This window comes from Oncorhynchus kisutch, linkage group LG22 (genome assembly GCF_002021735.2).
Source record: "Oncorhynchus kisutch isolate 150728-3 linkage group LG22, Okis_V2, whole genome shotgun sequence".
In the NCBI taxonomy this organism is placed as follows: Eukaryota; Metazoa; Chordata; class Actinopteri; order Salmoniformes; family Salmonidae; genus Oncorhynchus; species Oncorhynchus kisutch.
Genome location: NC_034195.2, coordinates 19,390,209 through 19,413,815, shown reverse-complemented (window position 1 = coordinate 19,413,815; position 23,607 = coordinate 19,390,209). Strand labels below are relative to the sequence as shown.

Below are 23,607 nucleotides of genomic sequence, written 5' to 3'. Positions count from 1 at the left end.
TTGAAAAGCATTCAAATATTTTATTATTTCTTATTTTACAGTATTAGTAAAGTAGCAAGACCTATGATGTTGCTGCAATTAGTGACCATAGCACCTGGATCAATCCATTTTATATAACCTACATACACACTGTAAGTACATATGATTCTTAAAATCATCTTTGGATAATACATAGCAAACAAGCATCTTGTTCAATTCCGTACCAATTCCCATTACATTCAAAACACAGCACGAATATTAAAAAAAGAAACATCATAAGTTACAAATCTGAACTATTATTTAAAAAAAGAAACAAACAGGATTACTTTTCTACAAAATTTATGGCACATAGTGCATCAAGTATTCTTTCCATTTCTGATACAGACCTCATCATAGTATAATTGCCTATCAAACAAGAATGATAGCCAAAGGTTTTCTAGCTGCTCATTGACTTTTGCAAGGGGTTTTCTACCTACCATTCCTTAAATCAAAAGTAGCTGCATTATCTGACAAAATTTCTAATCTGCATCTATGAAACTTTGGTTAAAGCTTAACACCGGCGTACCAGCATGGCAGGGTTGCCAAATCTGCTCCAGTTATAGTGGTGAAAAAGAGTTTAATTTACCTAAATGATGATAGAGCTACTTCAGGCAGGTTCCCTCATGTAGTTCAGGATATCTGGCAACCCTCCAGGTTGGTCTTCAGCTACATTAATAAAAGGACCATGACATGTTCTGCAAAGCATTGTGGGCATTATTCTGTAGTAGTACATTTACACTAGGCATGAAGCTAATGGCAGTTCGAAATGCCAGTGGTGAGTTCCTTCTCAAGATTAGTGGTGATGTCAGTGCTATTAAAGCACCATTCAAAGAGCCTCTTTCAGATTAGTAGTTACTCACCCTACACACTGTAATACCATTTCAGCAACAAACAAGTAAACCAAACAATAGCTTCCTGGCTTCTAGTAGTCATTGTAGTACAAAAACATGTCTCTATGTATCATTACAGTATAAATATGGTCAAAGAAATATTTGACGATATAATGAAATTACATCTCATGAGTATGGATGCTTGTGAGAGGTAGGGTCGCATGCACCTATAGGACCTAGAAGGGACATGATCTGGAAAACAATGTCACAAGTGAACTAAGCCAAACTAGTTTCTGACTGGAGATGAGAGCTCGGCCTTGACTTTCCACCTCTTAAATGATGTAGACAACAGTTACCACCATATGAATTCATTTAAATATATAAACAAACTGTTTTCCAGGGACAAACAACCCATTTTTTTCCCCCCAGACCACATCACCAATGAGTTAGTGTCTATTGGTTGTCTCTCTATGACCTGCTAGAGATATTATTCTAATCACATTGTCAGTCAGTAGTCAGTAACATTGGGTTCTGAACAGTGAGGACTAGTCTGGGATGCAGTGGTCAGAAGGCATAGTACTCCTCACTGTAACCTTTGACCTTTGAGATAAGGCAAGTCTGGGTGACCATTAGTAGAAGAATGCACAACAACAGTAGTACACAAACCCTAGCTAACTAATTGGTGAACAAATATTTCCCGAAAAACCCATGTCTGGACGTATCTCCTGATCTGTAGCTCTCTTCTTCCTATCATTTTGGATGAATACTAATCACAACAAGAACAGCCTTTTGGCAGGAATTAGTAATAACCCACGCGTCACGACACTACTAGCGAATACACTGAGTATACAAAACATTTAGGACACCCGATCTTTCCATGACATAGACTGACCAGGTGAATCCAGGTAAAAGCTATGATCTCTTATTGATGTCACCTGTTAATATCCACTTCAATCAGTGTAGATGAAGGGGAGGAGACAGGTTAAAGAAGGTTTTTTAAGCCTCGAGACAATTGAGACATGGATGTGTGTCATTCAGAGGGTGAATGGGCAAGACAAAATAATTAAGTGTCTTTGAACAGGTATTATGTGCCAGGCGCACCGGTTTGTGTCAAGAACTGCAATGCTGCTGGGTTTTTCCCGCTCAACAGTTTCCCGTGTGTATCAAGAATGGTCCACCATCCAAAGGACATCCAGCCAACTTAACACAACTGTGGGAAGCATTTGGAGTCAACACAGGCCAGCATCCCTGTGGAACGCTTTCAACACCTTGTAGAGTCCATGCCCCGACTAATTGAGGCTGTTCTGAGGGCAAAAGGGGGCAGTGCAACTCAATATTAGGAAGGTGTTGGTATACTCAGTGTAGATTCTTTGAGCTGTCCCTATGTTCTAGCTGCCGGGTGGGGAGGAAGGGGTGATGAAGGGAGGAGTTAGTGGCCACATTCACAAATGAAGTGCATTGGAACCCCGGAAGCTCTGGTCTGGTGTCTGTTTCACTGCCTGGTCTGACGTTGCTCCGACCCTTACTGGACCTGAACCAGCAGGCCGTTGTGAGGCTGGGGAATGCACTTCCCACAGAAGCCACCACAGCGACCGTAGATTCTTGCCCCGTCCTACAGACAGAGAGGGAGAAATGAGAATGGAATGGGACAGGACAAAAATGAACTTTCCATAGAGAATGAGGATTTTTATTAATGCCTCTAGAAATTCCTCTTGAATGAATCAGATTCGAAAATCAAACAAGTGACAATTCAGACGATAGGACGGTTTAGAGTAGTCATTCAGAACATCCAGAATTTCTAGTCCTCCTTACCTCTGATCTGTGGACTTTGACAGAGACATAGTTGCCCTGTGAGGTCCACTTGGTTGTCTCAGCCACCTTCAGACCAGTCCCTATGAGGTTGATGCTAAACTGGCCCTGTGGAAGCACACCAGAGTGATTACAATAGACCAACAAACTGAAACTGTTTTACTGGACCTGATCAGGAATCAAATACAGTCAATTAGGCTGTATCTAATTTCCATTCCGGTGGCTGACAACTAAAGCACCACGGTACAGTGGGCAGACACACTGAGCTCCACTGGACGGTTAAATGTGATTCTGTGGTTACTACCCTGGTGGAAACTGGGAAAACGTACGATTTCACACTTCTCTCCAGTTAACAGACTGGACGGGTCAGGTCAGTAAAACCCAGTCAGACAGAACTGAATTTCAACACCTCGGCCAGCAAAGGTTGGCTCAAGGCATCCATCAAGACATACAGGCGTACAGATTATAGTCTGTCATTTATAGACTCACAAATGGTCTGTGTTTCATACCTGAGGACACTTGGCAGCGCTGTAACAGTCTCCCGCCGTGGCGAACGGGACGGGACGGCCAAGCAGGGTCTGAGAGAACTGCAGGTCTGTGGCTGGTACACAACGCAGAGACACAGAGCATATGAAGGTCACAGTCAATACACAGACACATGAGTAGGAGACGAGGGGCTCTAAACAACTACCTTGGCTTAAGGCCTAACGACATGACATTTAAGATGATCTTAGTTCCCCTGTTTTTACGGCTTCGTCACGCATGGTGACCATGACCAGTGCGCTCCCTCCCTCCTAGTCTCCCTCCCTCTCTCTCTCTTTCCTTCCTTCCCTCTCCCTCCCTGTGTCTCTCTCTCTCCCTTCCCTCCCTGTCTCTCTCTCTCTCTCTCTCTCCCTTCCCTCCCTGTCTCTCTCTCTCTCCCTCCTTGTCTCTCTCTCGCTTTGTAAAGTTAATGAGAAACACATTGCACAGCTAGAGCAGCTCATAATCTAAGTCATTATTCTTTATTTTTTTATATTTTTTTAAGAGTCAAGCCCAAATGAGTTCCTTGCAGTGCGCGGGGAGGGCCTGGTGTGGTGGGAACATGTGCTGTCAGGACCAGAGTAGACAGGGAATGGGATGGGATGGGAAGATGACTGCATGGGTTCTGTGAAGTGGTGGAGTGGAGTGGAGTGGTGGGCTCCCTCCTCCTAGCCGCACACACATATAATTACCACATATCCTGACCACGCCACATGTGCACTAATCTAAGGCATGCTCAGGGACAACAGGAGAGGTTGGGCTGGACGTCGTAATGGGCAGAAGATAGGAATATCGCCTGGAGATGTTGCGTGTGTGTGTGTGTGTGTGTGTATAAGAGAGAGAGAGAGTATGTGTGACTCCCGATGTGTGTGTCAGAAAACACAATCGATTTTGTGTGTGTGTACGAGCATTTGTGTGTTTGTGAGTATGCCTGTGTGTAACCATGTGTCTGTGAGTATGCCTGTGTGTAACCATGTGTCTGTGAGTATGCCTGTGTGTAACCATGTGTCTGTGAGTATGCCTGTGTGTAACCATGTGTCTGTGAGTATGCCTGTGTGTAACCATGTGTCTGTGAGTATGCCTGTGTGTAACCATGTGTCTGTGAGTTTGTGTCTCAAAGGGGACTGCTTTGACTCTATCCCAGTGACGTGACCAAGGCCTGTTGAAAGGCGATTATCGCGATTTCTGTCAGGAGTATGGCGAAAGGTGTTCAAAATTGCATTCGGCGAGCAATTCCCTCTTGGCAAAGACGTTATCCCGTGCTGTGGGTAAGAGGAGTGGGGTGTGTGCAGGAGTAAAACAACATGGATGTGTGGTCTCATTACAGTGGAGTGGTCAGGCAATCACATGGTCATTACTCACTCATTATCCTCAGGGAGCTGATGTCCAGGCGGACCTTGTGGAAGAGAGTGTACCCCACTGCAGAGTAATCGTTCCTGCAGTCACAGTCCTGCCTTCTGCTGCCATTATAAGGGCACTCAAAAGGGTTCAGCAACCTAGACGTTAAAAATAATGGTACAGATAAGGTACATTCCTTATATGGAAAATACAGTACATTCTGTCCGTAGACAGACGGCCGTGATGGGGAGTCCAATAGGGCGGTGCACAATTGGCCTAGCCTCGTCCGAGGTAGGGTCAGTTAAGTCAGTTATGAACAAATTCTTATTTACAATGACGGCCGACACCGGCCAAACCCGGACGACGCTGGGCCATAATCAAGGTACATAAAAATAATAATAAAAAAATACAGGAAGGAATCCTATACATGTTGTCACTCATCACATACACTGGCAACAGGGTGGTAGAGCATGGTGCTTGCAAGACCAGGTTTGTGGGTTCAATTCCCATGGGGAACCAGTAAGAGAAAATGTCTGCACTCACTACTGTAAGTTGCTGTGGGAAAGAGTGTCTGCTAAATGACTCGAATGTCAATTGTTGCAGGAGAATAATCTGATTTCAACAAGCACACCTGTATCCATAGACCTCCGAGTAGTTGTCTGTCTGACCGCTCCGCAGAGTAACATATTCCTTAGGGAAATCAGTCTGCATCTCAGCACAGAAGATCTAGGAGGAAACACACATCGAGACAACAGATGAGGATGTGGCTGAATGACGAAGTGATGGGAAGTTATTTTGACAGAGCACACACACCTGCAGTATCCTGGACTTGACCTTCAGGTAGAACTCCCCATCCATCCTCACTTCCTGTCTCATCTGGACCTCTCTGCAGGACATGAACAGCTGACCTGTGATCAGGCATAAGAGGGAGCACCTTTGGTTTTACAGTATTATAGGGGATGGTGCTGGTCAATATGTAGGTCAATATGAACAGGATACTTAACACTGAAATGAAAATTACCATGAAAAACAAAGTTACAAAGTACAGATATTAGAAAGTTATTTTAACTAATCATTTAATATACATTACCGTTCAAATGTTTGGGGTCACTTAGTTTGGGATCACCTTGTTTTTGAAAGAAAAACTTCTGTGAAGGGAGTAGTACACAGCGTTGTACGAGATCTTCAGTTTCTTGGCAATTTCTCGCATGGAATAGCCTTAATTTCTCAGAACAGGAATAGACTGACGAGTTTCAGAAGAAAGTTCTTTGTTTCTGGCCATTTTGAGCCTGTAATCGAACCCACAAATGCTGATGCTCCAGATACTCAACTAGTCTAAAGAAGGCCAGTTTTAATGTTTCTTTAATCAGAACAGTTTTCAGCTGTGCTAACATAATTGCAAAAGGGTTTTCTAATGATCAATTAGCCTTTTAAAATGATAAACTTGGATAAGCTAACACAACGTGCCATTGGAACACAGGAGTGATGGTTGCTCATAATGGGCCTCTGTACGCCTATGTAGATATTCCATAAAAAAATTATCCGTTTCCAGCTACAATAGTCATTTACAACATTAACAATGTCTCCACTGTATTTCTGATCAATTTGATGTTATTTTAACGAACAGAAAAATGAGCTTTTCTTTCAAAAACAAGGACATTTCTAAGTGACCCCAAACTTTTGAACAGTAGTGTAACTGTAGCGTATAATGGAAGAGTCCCCGTAGTGCTACAGTAGACTTCACATAGGTCAGTAAATGATCGTGTTCCACTAAACGTTAGAAGCATTCCAACAAATAAACAGCAGGAAAAACTCAACGAAAATGATTTGTATCTGGTCAAGGTGTGAGTAGGAGTTCAACACTGGGGGGGGCCTTGTTAAAAACATCTCTCTTTGTTTACATTCCCCCCACAGTTGTTCCTGTGCGGTTGGAGGCCAGAACTCTCCGATTAGCTGATAGTATTATTACTTTACTGGTGAACCGGCTGTCAACCGAGCATTTTCCTTTCGCCCGATGCCTGACTTGGCAAGAGACTTAACGGCAGAATGCTCCACAGTGAGACCGTGTCTAAACATCTGAGATGTGGGGAATGAACCTGCAAACCTGGAGCCGACTCAGCTAACACACAGCCAGGGTCAGGAGTGAAGGTCTCCCCCAGCCTCAGCCCCAGACCCAGTCACGGAACCAGACCCAATCTCAGACTCAACTCCAGTCTTAACCCCAACCGTAGCACACTGCAAGCTGTCTGTCACCAACTCACTATTTATTGTTTCAGAAATCAACTTCTCCAAGAGAGCCTCAAAGTCAAGGTTAACGTAAAGTGTTCAAATGAAGAAACAAGTTGACATTCTATAAACACCATCAGACAAATCACAATGGCAGTAAGCTGCTATATACAGCACAGTCTATTCAATACTATTACTATACACATTCCTGTTTGGCAATAAGCACTGCATGAATCAGACAAGTTGGCAAGGAAAGCACATCTACGTTTTAGGCCTAATACTTAAGGGAGAGGCTGTGTAGAAATAGTGGAGATGGGTAGTAGAGAGGCTGTGTAGAAATAGTGGAGATGAGTAGCAGAGAGGCTGTGTAGAAATAGTGGAGATGAGTAGTAGAGAGGCTGTGTAGAAATAGTGGAGATGAGTAGTAAGAGAGGCTGTGTAGAAATAGTGGAGATGAGTAGCAGAGAGGCTGTGTAGAAATAGTGGAGATGAGTAGTAGAGAGGCTGTGTAGAAATAGTGGAGATGAGTAGTAGAGAGGCTGTGTAGAAATAGTGGAGATGAGTAGCAGAGAGGCTGTGTAGAAATAGTGGAGATGAGTAGCAGAGAGGCTGTGTAGAAATAGTGGAGATGAGTAGTAGAGAGGCTGTGTAGAAATAGTGGAGATGAGTAGCAGAGAGGCTGTGTAGAAATAGTGGAGATGAGTAGCAGAGAGGCTGTGTAGAAATAGTGGAGATGAGTAGCAGAGAGGCTGTGTAGAAATAGTGGAGATGAGTAGTAGAGAGGCTGTGTAGAAATAGTGGAGATGAGTAGCAGAGAGGCTGTGTAGAAATAGTGGAGATGAGTAGTAGAGAGGCTGTGTAGAAATAGTGGAGATGAGTAGCAGAGAGGCTGTGTAGAAATAGTGGAGATGAGTAGCAGAGAGGCTGTGTAGAAATAGTGGAGATGAGTAGCAGAGAGGCTGTGTAGAAATAGTGGAGATGAGTAGCAGAGAGGCTGTGTAGAAATAGTGGAGATGAGTAGTAGAGAGGCTGTGTAGAAATAGTGGAGATGAGTAGCAGAGAGGCTGTGTAGAAATAGTGGAGATGAGTAGCAGAGAGGCTGTGTAGAAATAGTGGAGATGAGTAGTAGAGAGGCTGTGTAGAAATAGTGGAGATGAGTAGTAAGAGAGGCTGTGTAGAAATAGTGGAGATGAGTAGTAGAGAGGCTGTGTAGAAATAGTGGAGATGAGTAGCAGAGAGGCTGTGTAGAAATAGTGGAGATGAGTAGTAGAGAGGCTGTGTACACTAGAAGTAGTATTGTAGAGACTCACACTCTCGCTCTCGGCAGGCGGCCCGTGACTCGGGCCTCTCGGCTGGACGGCAGTGTTTGGACGGTTGTCCTTTAGAGGCCAGACACTCCAACCTGCGCTCCATGACTCCCGCTCCACACGTCTGGGAGCACTGAGGAGCACATAAAGGGCATCAATTACATGGAAACGACTGACAAATTACACACTCACAGTACAAAACAAAACTGTATCAAGTAACTGTTGCTTCAATATCATGAAAGGGGTTTACCAACCCCTTTCTCTCCCTCTCCCCATTCTCTCCATCCCCCTTTTTCTCTCTCTCAAACACACTGAAACACACCTTGCTCCATGGGCCAACTTTCCAGTAGGCAGCTTGTGGGCAGTCCCTAAGGAGGCACTGTCTGGTGCCAGGAGGGTGGGGCTCTGGACAGTGGGGGCGGGACTGTGCAGAGGACTGGGCATCATATGGGTGCAGGGTCAGGGAGGATGGCATCACGGAGCAGGACACTATACGCTGCTGGTAGCCCACTCCACAGCTGGTAGAGCACTGGAAATCACACACAATGGAGATCACACCGTAGCAGATATACTGTAGAGACACGTGGATTAACACAATACATCCATTTGTTTTTGACGACCTAGGCTAGTCAAATACGGTTGGTAAATCGTTACATCGAATGACGCAAAGGTAGGCCTATCTAAAGGTGTAATAATAATACATGGGATTTGAATAGCGCTTTTCAAGGACGCAGTCGCTTTGCAATTCTAGAAGTGAAAAAGCGACACAAACAGGAGGCAGGGGTTTCCTAAATCAAGGTTCCTACCTGTGACCACTCCCCTGTCATCCACGTGTAGTGGCAGGCTGCTCCACTGCAGGGCTGGCGCAGGGCAGGGCAAGACGAGGGGTCACAGAGGGCGTCCTGGACAGGGGTCAGCCCAGCCCCCACGCACAGAACCTTCCTGTTCCTCATACCCTCTCCACAGGTGGCGTTACACTGCGGAGAACAGACAGAGGACGAGAACAACATGAGGGTCAGTCATCGTGTCAACATCAAAAGGCATCATACGTAATACAAGTGTAAACTTGTCCCCAGTCTCAATTGCTACCGCATATAGATTCGACACACAGAGAGACAGAGAGAGAGAGAGAGAGAGAGAGAGAGAGAGAGAGACAGAGACAGTGACAGAGAGAGAGAGAGAGAGAGAGAGAGAGAGAGGAGAGATGAAGAAAGAAGAGAGGAAGAGAGAGAGGAGAGAGAGGAAGAGAGAGAGGAGAGAGAGAGAAAGAGGAGAGAGAGAGAGGAGAGAGAGGAGAGAGAAGAGAGAAGAGAGGAGAGAGAGAGCAGAGAGAGAGAGAGAGAGATGGCTGGCGGACAAGGTGAATACAGTAAAGTGTGGAACAAAGGGTAATGTCTTCAGATTGGCATAGGGGGCAGTGTTGGACCGCTAGCAGAGATATCTCCCGAGAAGTTCTGCCAGGTTTGGTTGTTTCCTCCAGATGGTCAAACTCCAGAAGAAAATGGTTCTGTCTAAAAAAATATGTCTTCTACACTTTATCCAGGAGAGGAACAGTAAGCATGATATGACATCTCATGTTGCTTTCAAGAACAACCCCAACGATAAAGCAAACGGCACATCATGGGTGGAGACTCGAGTTGGTTTTGAGTGAACTCAAAACGACGGTTTAGAGAGGATGTCAAGACTGAAGACAGGTATGCCAATGTGAGAGTAGGCACACTACAGTTTGAATGGCTAAAGCATAATGTCCTACGAAATCAAATAAGTTATCGGTTTTGTTTGTAAGAATCTCTCATTCTAAGCCCGAAATGGTTTCTGGGCCAGAAACGTCTGTTTCTGAGACAGGAGGCTGTAAACGATCAGTGGAATGCACAGCAACACAGGCAGACAGGATCTGAGTGCGTGCAAACATTCCTGCACCAGGAAGCAGCACAAAGTCCTTACATGGCGCTCATCTTTTTGTGTCCTCAACTTTGGCGACAATGTAGGGGGGGGACATGAAAGAAAGAGAGGGGCCAAGGGTAGAAAACACTGAGTTCAAGGGGACTGCTCAGTGCTCACGTCACACAGTGTAGTGCCCCTCGAAAAGACAAAAGCCGCAGAGCTGATACGGATCAGTGCTTTGAGGTTTGGATGTGATTTATCATAGACTGATGGTTATCATTCAAACCCTCATTGTGTGATGCAGGAGTGCTGGGCTACCTTAGCGACCTCACAAACACAGCTGGTCTGGTCCACTTGCTCTAGTCTAGTGGAAAGAGCTGTGTCCGAGCGCTGCCAATAACAAATCTCCAGTATGATGATTTTATGTCTTTCTCTCGCACACAAACACCCTAACCGCTGTGTATTCATTAAACACACATGCTAGCAACTGGAGTCTGTCTCTATTAACAAATGTATGCGAATATAATCAAATGATGAAATCGTATTTAAAAGCACATTGGCTCTCTGATGTTCTGTCTCGGGACATTCAACAAATTCTCTTCCCCTTGTGGAATTTTGGGGAAGCGATGCATTCTAAACTGAGGTTCCACTTGGGGCTTAGTGTTTTGTGTGCTTGTCCAGTGGACAGCCCCACTTCGTCACTGTGCCTCACACATGGCGGCCTTGCCTGGGTATTCTGGAGTGTTTTTTTAGGGGGGGGGGTTGGATAGTAAAGAGAGCACGTTGACGGTCGACTACTGATCAAACCCTGAACAGGACCCATAGCACATAGAGGTGAATTTGAAGTTGGATGGGAGAAACCCCAAACCTACAATAAGACAGTTATATGGAGGGGCTGGTGACTCGCCCCTGTTTGTGTCAAAGGAGAAGGAAGAAGAAGAGAAAAAGGAAGTGAAATAGAAAGAAGAAGATGGAAAGACAAAGAGAAAGATAGACAGAGGTCAATACTTACATCTTGCCACTCTCCGGCTGCCCAGGTGTAATGGAGACACTCAGTAGCCTGGCAGGGCTGGGCAGTGGCAGGATGGTTGTGGGAACCACACAGCTCTTCTCTTACCCGTCCTGTACCCTTCAGTCTGCAGTACACTTCTCTGTTCTGGACCCCTACTCCACAGGGGACAGAGCACTACAAATACACACAAACACACAAACACACGCGTTAGATTGCCTGACACAAAACACACACTGACAGAAAGAAGCACACACTATATAAGTCTGCACACAAAGGCCGTTTCACGAACACCTTCAGCAGCCACTTTTTATTCCCAAATGCAACGTTTTGGTGATTTTAAACACAGAGTGAGAGTTAATCATCTGATTACATTTCCTGCTCAGAGAACCTTTTTTGTCATTCTACTGGTACTGTAATCAAATCAAATTGTATTCGTCACATGCGCCGAATACAACAGGTGTAGACCTTACAGTGAAATGCTTACTTACGAGCCCCTAACCAACAGTGCAGTTTCAAAAAATATGGATAAGAATAAGAGATAAAAGTAACAAGTAATTAAAGAGCAGCAGTAAAAAATAACAATAGTAAAAATGGTCTGGGTAGCCATTTGACTAGATGTTCAGGAGTCGTATGGCATGGGCTGTAGCAACCAGATCTGAAATCTAAACCATAACACATACATTTTCCCATCATGTCCCCTCTCACCCTCTCTGACTGGGACTAAGTAAACATAAACTCAGCAAAAAAAGAAATGTCCTCTCACTGTCAACTGTTTAATTTTCAGCAAACTTAACATGTATAAATATTTGTATGAACATAACAAGATTCAACAACTGAGACATAAACTGAACAAGTTCCACAGACATGTGACTAACAGAAATTGAATAATGTGTCCCTGAACAAAGGGGGGGTCAAAATCAAAAGTAACAATCAGTATCTGGTGTGGCCACCAGCTGTATTAAGTACTGCAGTGCATCTCCTCTTCATTGACTGCACCGGAATTGCCAGTTCTCGCTGTGAGATGTTACCCCACTCCTCCACCAAGGCACCTGCAAGTTCCCGGACATTTCTGTAGGAAATAGCCCTAGCCCTCACCCTCCGATCCAACAGGTCCCAGACGTGCTCAATGGGATTGAGATCCGAGCCCTTCGCTGGCCATGGCAGAACACTGACATTCCTGTCTTGCAGGAAATTACGCACAGAACGAGCAGTATGGCTGGTGGCATTGTCATGCTGGATGGTCATGTCAGGATGAGCCTGCAGGAAGGGTACCACATGAGGGAGGAGGATGTCTTCCCTGTAACGCACAGCATTGAGATTTCCTGCAATGACAACAAGCTCAGTCCGATGATGACGGACCCTCCACCTCCAAATCGATCCTACAGGCCTCGGTGTAACGCTCATTCCTTCGACGATAAACGCGAATACGACCATCACCCCTGGTGAGACAAAACCACGACTCATCAGTGAAGAGCACTTTTTGCCAGTCCTGTCTGGTCCAGCGAAGGTGGGTTTGTGTAGGTGACGTTGTTGCCAGCGATGTTTGGTGAGGACCTGCCTTACAACAGGCCTACAAGCCCTCAGTTCAGCCTCTTTCAGCCTCTCTCAGCCTATTGCGCACAGTCTGAGCACTGATGGAGGGATTGTGCATGATGTTGCCATCCTGTACCTGTCCCGCAGGTGTGATGTTCAGATGTACCGATCCTGTGCAGGTGCTGTTACACATGGTCTACCACTGCGAGGACGATCAGCTGTCCGTCCTGTCTCCCCGTCTTAGGCGCCTCACAGTACGAACATTGCAATTTATTGCCCTGGCCACATCTGCAGTCCTCATGCCTCCTTGCAGCATGCCTAAGGCATGTTCACGCAGATGAGCAGGGAACCTGGGCATCTTTCTTTTGGTGTTTTTCAGAGTCAGTAGAAAGGCCTCTTTAGTGTCCTAAGTTTTCATAACTGTGACCTTAATTGCCTACCATCTGTAAGCTGTTAGTGTCTTAACAACCGTTCCACAGGTGCATGTTCATGAATTGTTTATTGTTCATTGAACAAGCATGGGAAGTGCTTGAACCCTTTACAATGAAGATCTGTGAAGTTATTTGGATTTTACAAATGATCTTTGAAAGACAGGGTCCTGAAAAAGGGATGTTTCTTTTTTTGCTGAGTTTATATGCTTCGTTTAGTCTGCTGGGTTTGATTCACAGGCCTTAAAGGAAAACTCCACACAAAAAAAGATATTTTGGTATTTGTTTCATAAGTCCATTGTTGACATAGTCCCAAAATGTTTTGCTTGTCATCAAATCACATTCTCAAGATATGTAACTTCCAAAATACAGAAATCATCTCCATTTGATGCCCTTTGTAACATATGATGCTGCGTATTGACCAATACAAACAGAGAAATATGTTTTCCTCTGAGCCTGCATTCGTCGTGCCTGTGTGAGCCGTATTGTCAGTTCACTCACAGGTCTATCACATGGCCCATCTCTTTGAAGCCATTGAGAATCCTACCTGCATGCCGAAGAAGCTCTCCAGAACAGGTTTCCTAGACAAAAGATTAAGCCATATCCTGGACTAAGAAGCATGTTTAATGGAGACTCTCCACTCAAAGTGCTTTTTAGTCCAGGACTAGCTTAATCTGGGTCTGGAAACCAACCCCCAGTGTTCTAGAAGAAAGCTGTGTAAATACTATAGAGCCACATGTACTGTAAGTACCATATATCCCGTTCGATCATTTATACAGTAGGCTATATCATGCTGTACTACAACTGTTTTGCAGGCCTACGTCGTCGTCTCTATGGTGTGCGGTTAGGTGAAGTCTTGCTCCTTATGTTTGGAAGGAGAACAAAAAGCATTAAGGGGAATCTGAACTCAGATGCAGGTCTAAGCCAAAGAACGAGGCCTCATTTAAAGGCTTGCGTTTTTAACATCCCATAGCGGGGTGTAATAGAGCCTCCTATTGCGATTTGAACAACAGTTATGGGTTAAGAAATGTGATTCTCTTTCCAAGAGACTTTTTGGTTTTCATTGCTGAAGATCAAATTTATCACAATTGAGCACACTATTCAATGTCGGACTATTCACTATTCAATGTTGGAGTTGAGCTTCTCCACAGACTGCTGTTCTCTACCCATCTGCAGTACGTCTGTTTGACATAAACATCGAATTTAGAATAGAATTAGAATAAGAATATACTAGAATGTGAACTAGTTATTCTAATTCTATGGGTTTTGATTGGATAGGACAGCGGACCCCAAAAACACGCCTTAGCACAGTGTGGTTGACCATAGAGAGGTGGAACATGCAGCTGTCACAGACGAATCAGTGGGATCGCCGCCACTCCACTCCCGAGCACGGGCCGCCCCACACCAAGAGCTCTACAGGCAGTCCTCACCCCTTCCTCATTTACCCTTCTCACACCCCCTTGTACCCCTTCACAGACCCCCATTCAGAGGCAACTGTGAGGGGGTTGAGTGGCTAGCTGCTGAAAAGCCCAAACGGTGGGTGCTGAGGTTTCCAAAGTTGTCACAGGCATGAACGTTTAGATATGAAACATGTCTTTATGTTATAGTTGTGGATTTCATGGTTTCTGGTGGTATGTGGAGGGAGATGATTGCTTCCAGACACCAGGGAGGAAGAGTGAGAGGGAGAGTGAGGCCCTTAAGGGGAGTGGTCTCATGTGGGAAGACAGAGATGGCTTACCAATGCAAGCCCAATTGGGATTTCACAACCGCAGTTTAGGCGTGGAGAGCAGTGTGAGTTCACTTCATACAAGACCTGTTGATCTCACTTTGCTCACCATCCTATGTCCAACACAAAAATAACTTAAATATATCAGTGAGTGAGAGAAGCAGTGAAAACTGGGGGGTCTGGGGGGGTAATATAATATATTAGCATGAATATATACAGACAAAAAAACGCACATATCATAGCATACCACAGGTTGCAGAGGGACCTACCATTTTTGGGGGGGAGAATGACTGTGAGAACATCATAAGGTCAGACTTTTGAAAAGGGTGTTTTACTCCAAAATGTATGAAAATAAAATGATGCTGACATATAAAATAGAATTTCCCCCTCCAGAAATGAGCCCAATATAACATATTGGTCCATATTATCAGACAGGTGTGCTATTTAGCAATAAGCATCATCACCTGATGTAGCCCACCTGATGCACCATAGTGGCTATAAATATACAGGCTGAGGGTTGCCCATCTGCATTTATCCCATTGGGCTAATCATTAGCTAGAACTCAAATTCTAAAGTCTAAACATTAGGCTCTTGTTGCTAGTTAGCACCATGTTGATTACTTGATACCTTCCACTGGCACTCAACCAACCAAGGATCATGTACTGTGAATATAATTTAGGCCTAACTGTTACAGCTGACCCTTGTTACATTTAGACCTGGTCTTCCATATGCATTCAACGCCATTTGCGAGCGAATAAACCGTGCTGCTGCTGAAAACTCAGGCTCTAAAAATTTGCATTTTAACCAACTAATTTATTGGATTTAAGAAATAAGTGTAGCCTAGTAACACTAGAAAGGTCCGTGATCCTCCTCTTTTAACAGTGGCATTCAAAACTCCTTTGAAAAGTGTGTTTTCCTGCGACTGCATTAAGAATGTACAATGATGGGGCCTCCCGGGTGGCGCAGTGGTTACCAGAGACTCTGGGTTCGCGCCCAGGCTCTGTCGTAACCGGCCGCAACCGGGAGGTCCGTGGGGCGACGCACAATTGGCCTAGCGTCGTCCGGGTTAGGGAGGGTTTGGCCGGTAGGGAAATCCTTGTCTCATCGCGCACCAATAACTCCTGTGGCGGCGGCCTGGGCGCAGTGCGCGCTAACCAAGGTTGCCAGGTGCACGGTGTTTCCTGCGACACATTGGTGCGGCTAGCTTCCGGGTTGGATGGCGCTGTGTTAAGAAGCAGTGCGGCTTGGTTGGGTTGTGTATCGGAGGACACATGACTTTCAACCTTCGTCTCTCGCGAGCCCTACGGGAGTTGTAGCGATGAGACAAGATAGTAGCTACTACAACAATTGGATAGCACGAAATTGGGGAGTAAAAGGGGTGAAAAAAAAGAAAAAAAAGAATGTACAATAATGACTGGATATGCATATTTCTCGCCCTGTACAGCACTCGCAATTTGAATACGCCTCGAGATGAATAGGCTTTTATCTCGCATAGAATACGACAGGCTGAACAATTGAATAGGTAAACTATTCTACTACAGTATGGGGTTGTCTGATTTTGCTGTTGCTTACTCATGTTGTTGGCTGTGGAAAAGGTAATGTGCACAACTGTTTTTCATTAGATCATTCAAATAGTTTAACGAAAGGTACTGGATTTCAGCTCTGCCCGGCTCTCATTTGGATCATAGGTGTCGGGTCTCGGACCTGGCGGGACTCAGGTCTCAGACTCGGCCGGACCCCGGCCCAATTTAACCCCTGTGTATATATTCTCTAGAGTGTGTTTTATGGACAGATACAGATACTCCCTATGCTCCCTCCACCTTCATCTCCTTTACTCTCTGGTGGCCTTATGATATATTTGGGCTCATGGCTTTTCCCCTCTCCCTGCGCTGGCCCCCTGGCTGTGCCTACTGACCCAGTGTGACTCTGGTTCCATAAGTGCTGTCACACCCTTGACACAGTCGCCGCACGCTCGTTCGGCAGACACCAAGAGAGTGTGGTCGGCTCCGTCAGGACTGTGACCTAACAGGTCCCCCCACCACCTCCCCCACCCAGTTGTATTTATTTTTATTTCACCTTTAATTAACCAGGTAGGCTAGTTGAGAACAAGTTCTCATTTACAACTGGCCAAGATAAAGTAAAGCAGTGTGACACAAACAACAACACAGAGTTACACATGCAATAAACAAACATACAGTCAAGAACATAATAGAAAAAAGTCTATATACAGTGTGTGCAAATGAGCTAAGACAAGGGAGGTAAGGCAATAAATAGGCCATAGTGGCAAATAATTACAGTTTAGAAATTACTGGAGTGATAGATGTAAATTACTGGAGTGATAGATATAAATTACTGGAGTGATAGATGTGATAGATGTGCAGAAGATGAAGATACTGGGGTGCAAAGGAGCAAAATAAATAAATAACAGTATGGGGATGAGGTAGTTAGATTGGCAATTTACAGATGGGCTATGTACAGGTCCAGTGATCTGTGAGCTGTTCGGACAGCTGGTGCTTAAAGTTAGTGAGGGAGATATGAGTCTTCAGCTTCAGTGATTTTTGCAATTCGTTACAGTCATTGGCAGCAGAGAACTAGAAGGAAAGGCGGCCAAAGGAGGAATTGGCTTTAGGGGTGACCATATACCTGCTGGGGGTGAAATATACCTGCTGGAGCGGGTGCTACGGGTGGGTGCTGCTATGGTGATCAGTGAGCTGAGATAAGGTGGGGATTTACCTAGCAAAAACTTTTTTTCTTGGATTGGAGATGCTTAATGTGAGTCTGGAAGGAGAGTTTACAGTCTAACAAGACACCTAGGTATTTGTAGTTGTCCACATATTCTAAGTCAGAAATGTCCAGAGCAGTGATGCTGGACGGGCGGGCAGGTGCAGGCAGTGATCGTTTGAAGAGCATGCATTTAGCTTTACTTGCATTTAAGAGCAGTTGGAGGCCACGGAAGGAGAGTTGTATGGCATTGAAGCTCATCTGGAGGTTAATTAACACAGTGTCCAAAGAAGTGCCAGAAGTATACAGAATGGTGTCTTCTGCGTAGTGGATCAGAGAATCACCAGCAGCAAGAGCCACATCATTGATGTATACAGAGAAAATAGTCGGCCCGAGAATTGAACCCCGTGGCACCCCCATAGAGACTGCCAGAGGTCCGGACAACAGGCCCTCCGATTTGACACACTGAACTCTGTCTGAGAAGTAGTTGGTGAACCAGGCGAGGCAGTCATTTGAGAAACTAATGCTGTTGAGTTTGCCAATAAGAATGTGGTGATTGACAGTCGAAAGCCTTGGCCAGGTCAATGAATACAGATGCACAGTATAGTCTCTTATCGATGGAGGTTATGATATCGTTTAGGACCTTAAGCGTGGCTGAGGTGCACCCATGACCATCTCGGAAACCAGATTGCAAAGCAGAGAAGGTACGGTGGGATGTGAAATGGTCGGTGATCTGTTTGTTAACTTGACTTTCGAAGACCTTAGAAAGGCAGGGTAAGATATATATAGGTCTGTAGCAGACAGGGTCTAGAGTGTCTCCCCTTTGAAGATGGGGATGACCGCGACAGCTTTCCAATCTTTGGGGATCTCAGAAGATACGAAAGAGAGGTTGAACAGGCTAGTAATAGGGGTTGCAACAATTTCGGCTGATCATTTTAGAAAGAGACGGTCCAGATTGTCTTGCCCTGCTGATTTGTAGGGGTCCAGATTTTGCAGCTCTTTCAGAACATCAGCTATCCGGTTTTGGGTGAAGGAGAAAAGGGGGAGGCTTGGGCAAGTTGCTGTGGGGGGTACAGGGCTGTTGACCAGGGTAGAGGTGGCCAGGTGGAAAGCTTGGCCAGCCATATAAAAATGCTTATTGAAATTCTCAATTATTGTGGATTTATCGGTGGTGACAGTGTTTCCTAGCCTCAGTGCAGTGGGCAGCTGGGAAGAGGTGTTCTTATTCTCCATGGACTTTACAGTGTCCCAGAACTTTTTGGAGTTTGTGCTGCAGGATGCAAATTTCTTTTTGAAAAAGCTAACCTTTGCTTTCCTAACTACCTGTGTGTATTGGTTCCTAACTTACCTGAAAAGTTGCATATCGAGGGAGCTATTCGATGCTAATGCCGTACGCCACAGGATGTTTTTGAGCTGGTCAAGGGCAGTCAGGTCTGGAGTGAACCACGGGCTATATCTGTTCCTGGTTCAACATTTTGCTTATTTAAGATTGTGAGGAAAGCACTTTTGAAGAATAACCAGGCATCTTCTATTGACGGAATGAGGTCAATATCCTTCCAGGATACCCGGGCCAGGTCGATTAGAAAGGCCTGCTCGTGTTTTAGGGAGTTTTGACAGTGATGAGGGTCATTTGACCGCAGACCCATTACGGACGCCAGAAATGAGGCAGTGATTGCTGAGATCCTGGTTGAAGACAGCAGAGGTATATTTGGAGGGCAGGTAGGTTAGGATGATATCTATGTGCCTGTTTTTACGGATTTGGGGTTGTACCTGGTAGGTTCATTGATCATTTGTGTGAGATTGAGGGCATCAACGTTAGGATGGCCGGGTGTTAAGCATGTCCCAGTTTAGGTCACCTAACAGCACAAGATAGATGGGGGCAATCAATTCACATATGGTGTCCAGGGCACAGCAAGTGGCAATGGTAAGAGACTTGTTTCTGCAAAGGTGGATTTTTAAAAGTAGAAGCCCAAATTGTTTGGACACAGACCTGGATTGTAAGACAGAACTCTGCAGTAGATTGCAGATTGCAGATTGGCAGTTCTATCTTGTCGGAAAATGTTATAGTTATGGATTGAAATTTCATGGTTTTTGGTGGCCTTCCTAAGCCAGGATTCAGACACGGCTAGGACATCTGGGTTGGCAGCGTGTGCTAAAGCAGTGAATAAAACAAATTTAGGGAGGAGGCTTCTAATGTTAACATGGATGAAACCAAGGCTTTTTCGGATACAGAAGTCAACAAATGAGAGCGCCTGGGGAATGGGAGTAGAGCTAGGCACTGTAGGGCATGGCTTAACCTCTACATCACCAGAGGAGCAGAGGAGGAGTAGGATAAGGGTATGGCTAAAGGCTATAAGAAGTGTTTGTCTAGTACGTTCGTAACAGAGAGTAAAAGGAGCAGGTTTTTGGGCGCGGTAGAATAGATTCAATGCATAATGTACAGACAAAGTTATGGTAGGATATAAATACAGTGGAGGTAAACCTAGGCTTTGAGTGATGATGAGAGAGGTATTGTCTCTAGAGACATCAATTAAACCAGGTGAGGTCACCGCATGTGTGGGAGGTGGGACAAGAGGGTTAGCTGAGGCATATTGAGCAGGGCTGGGGGCTCTACAGTGAAATAAGACAATAATCACTAACCAAAACAGCAATGGACAAGGCATATTGACATTCAGGAGAGGTATGCGGGGCTCCTTGTCGGCAGTAAAAGTGGTCCAGGCCAATTGGCAGAATAGGTATTGTAGCCCAAGGAGTTGCTGATGGACCTCTTCAGCTAGCCGGGAGATGGGCTTAGCATAGGCTAGCTCCAGGCTAATTGGTTCTTGTTTCGGGACAGGGATGTTAGCCAGGAGAAGCCAATCAGGATAGCAGCGAGCTAGCTGCAATGATCCAGGTGAAGAGGTTCAGTGCTTGCGGTAGGAATCCGGAAATATGGAGAAAAAGGAGTCCGATAAGCTCTGGGTTGTCTCACGCTGTGCAGACTGGCAGGAGTTGTCTGGGCTAAAGGTTAGCTGTTGACCGGTTCTAAAGTAAATAAAATAGCAGATCCATACCACATTGGGTGAGGCAGGTTGCAGGAGAGTATGTTGAAGTTGAGGTAAAGAAAAATATAAAAAATATATGTGAAAAAAAAATAGATATATAAAGATATATACATGGCACACGACAACACGAAGACGCCTGACTGCTACACCATTTTTTTTTTTTTAAGTGTCTCTCCTGCGCCTACCCTTTGCACTGAAGTGTCTTGATTGCAGCCAGTCCAGCACTTCAGTAATCTGCTGTGCTTTGTGAATGATGATGTCTCTTCTACCACCATGCATTTATCTATGTTGGACCGCCAACTTGGCTGTCCAAGTCTGGAGCCATGTGCAATGTGACGTCCGTCTGTAGAAAGTAGGTACCTTCTTGCATTTGTGATGTTTGAAAAGTGTGAATTGCACATTCAAAATGTTGTCTAGCATGCTGCATTGGAGCAGCAAAATGTACCAGAAAGGCATTGGTGAATTAGCCAATGCTGTCTTGATAACTAGTCAACCCCAGAAGAGGAAGAGAAAGCACAACACAAGCTTTTTGGTATTCCCATAACATTTCTTCTCTCAAGTATACAAGTCTAGTGAATTGCATAAACAGTTATGTAAATCCAGCCTGTGGTGTTTAACTCACATCGGAAGGACAGAGGAATATGTCAACTGCTTAGTGATAGGACAGGTTCTTAGTGAGTACAGTACATCATCTACATCTGTGTTTGAGTTGTGTGTCCCAGCTGCTAGAGGTGACTGTTAGCTTTAGAGAGGCCAGGGGGTATTTCGAGAGTGTGTGGGGACGGGGTGGCGTGAACACATACCTCGCTCCACCTGTTGGCTTTCCAACTGGGGCATCCCCGAGCTCGGCAGGCCTTTTGTGTCCGGGGACGTGACAGATGACTGCAGTGATCTTCCTCTATTCGGGTTTGGTTTGGATAAACACAGGCTATCTCCCGCTCCTTGGTCCCACGGCCACAGCTCACAGAACACTAGAGAGAGAGCGACAGGGAGAGAAAAAATGTAAATGGCGGCAGTGCGTGTAGAGGTTCTACTGAAAGCTTTTCCAACGACATTCGTTGAAATAATGCTGATACCCGCTGCTCGGAGCCATGTTCTAAAATGTATATACAGTAAGTATCCAACACACTGCTTTGCTCAATATAGATGTCTTCAGTGTATGAGATGGAGAAAAACGCTCTTGATTTGTTGCTGCATCTCATGGCCAAGTAAACAAGCTATAAACCACTTTTGGCTAAACTAATCATGACATGGATTTCTGTAAAGCATCCACTGAACACCCAGGTCTGAATGCAGTCCCGTCTTTGACCTGTAAACACTGAACATAGTGTAGGGCACAAACTAGAGAGAGAGACACACACACAAGCTTAGGAGAGAGAAGACTCACAGAGCTAAAATACCAGGATGCATACATATGGCTAGACAATCATCTGGTTTCAATAAGAAGCTGTACGATGCTTCAGGAAAGCTACAGAGAGAAGGAAAAAAGAACGAAACGAATAAAAAGCAGAGACCCTGATCAGACCCGGAGCCTTCATAAAGCCCCGTGCCTGAGATGACGGTCGGTTGGTAGGTTAAAATATTCTACATTATTGCGTCTTCATGAGGCCAGACAGCAATTAGAGAGCCAACAATTTCTGCTCTGCTCTCAGTGAGAGAGGGAGTGAGCCCCCTTACACAAAGCCACTCCAAAATGGGGTATTGGAATAGAGTGCAGTAAAGGAGGGGCGAGGAGAACTCTGTTTTGTCTTTAGCATATTTTACAGCCCAGATAAACATAATATGCATTTTCCCTTAATTATGATGTCAGAATGTTGCATTACACCAAACCAAATGCCATGCATTTTCCTTCGTCAGGCCTCATGGTAAACTTGTGGTGGTTATAGTACACTATATTGGACTGACTGTGCTGTGATGGAACTATTTGAGGAAAATGTATTTGAGACAAGTAGACATACTTGAGTTCTGAGTTCTAAGAAAAACTGTTCCTTTTTTTTGGGGACAACAGGAGCTGTAGGATCTGGAGAAGGAGTTTTTTTTTCACTAACAGAGGAGAAGCATTCTAGCACTCAGAGAGACACACGTCTGCGCAACACTCTAGTACCCAGTAACCCCTTCAAACGGAGGCATCTCTTGCTCTCTTCTCTTCTTTACTGTGGTGCGGGCAGTGCTCGACACCACGCACACACACATCGTACACAGTGTAATTACCAAGGTATTTTAAACACAGGGCTTAGCTCGGGTGACAAGGAGACATCAAAGCTGCCCGCGTTGACTGGCTACTCCTAAACGTGGCAGACTCTCATACCCGCTGCACGCTCACTCAGAGATGATAACACTACTCCTTCCACTTCAGGCAGAAACAGAAACAGGCAAACATGTATGGGCGGGGGGAGCGCGGGGGGGGGTTAGCCCCTCCTTACTGCTGTAAGAGAAGAAGAAAAAAAAGCAGGAGGAAGAAAGCAAAGCAGAGCCATAAGGGCCGCGCTCCTCCGCTGAACTGTGTCTCCTGCCTGTTTAACGGCGGGGAGAAGACACTATATGGCAGCGTGCTCCTCCCTCTCCCCAGCCAGGCAGCCTCATCTGTCAACCATTAGTTAATCAGGGCGGGTAACGCACAAGGAGCGCAGGAAACTGGCACAGCGCGTGTGACCCAGGGGACAGCTTCACCTCTGAGAGCAGAGCAGGAGGAGGGCAAGGACCCAGGGGACCGACGGTGTCCTCCACTCTGCACTCCACTGCCAGGCTCACTCTACTCAACACTGTCTCAGGTAAGTCGACTCTCCACTCAACTGCTCAAATGGTTTATCTGTGAATAGCTGCTGGTCTGCTAACTAACATACTAAGGTCAAAAGATGTGATTGAAAATGAGTAAATCAAATGAATATGACCGATGAAGGTTTTACAGGCTGGTAATGCATGAATAGTAACTGAGCACGGATGACTAAATGCAATGGTTTGAAATCCATTGTTTTACTAGTGGTGCTACTTCATTATGGCATGTGAGTAAAAATGTGTTTTACAGATATCACTGTTGCTTTTATCAACTTTTAACAAAGAGCAATGTTACTACAGTATCGACTACAGTGTGGGAATTTCTAACAAAATAGAGAATTAATGGGGTGGGGGGGGGGACTCAAGGTCACATTCACAGAAAATTAATATGGAACACAAACCTTTAGCCACTAAAATGTAAGCATTTACTGTAC

The 23,607-nt window shown here is 45.2% G+C and overlaps 1 protein-coding gene across 2 annotated transcripts in view; it reads right to left on the bottom strand.

Moving 5' to 3' along the window:
* Window positions 1-23,607, bottom strand: part of LOC109867384 (A disintegrin and metalloproteinase with thrombospondin motifs 20) — a 150,022-nt gene continuing 126,415 nt past the window's right edge. For both annotated transcript variants that reach the window (XM_020456530.2, XM_031801625.1), the window contains 11 exons: window positions 21,202-21,369; window positions 10,947-11,120; window positions 8,857-9,027; window positions 8,373-8,579; window positions 8,054-8,183; window positions 5,331-5,425; window positions 5,149-5,243; window positions 4,542-4,675; window positions 3,167-3,258; window positions 2,661-2,765; window positions 1-2,460 (listed from right to left, as the gene is read on the bottom strand). In XM_020456530.2, coding sequence (XP_020312119.1) covers window positions 2,371-2,460; window positions 2,661-2,765; window positions 3,167-3,258; window positions 4,542-4,675; window positions 5,149-5,243; window positions 5,331-5,425; window positions 8,054-8,183; window positions 8,373-8,579; window positions 8,857-9,027; window positions 10,947-11,120; window positions 21,202-21,369 — 1,461 coding nt within the window. In that variant the 3' untranslated portion in view covers window positions 1-2,370. The remainder of the gene's footprint in view (window positions 2,461-2,660; window positions 2,766-3,166; window positions 3,259-4,541; window positions 4,676-5,148; window positions 5,244-5,330; window positions 5,426-8,053; window positions 8,184-8,372; window positions 8,580-8,856; window positions 9,028-10,946; window positions 11,121-21,201; window positions 21,370-23,607) is intronic.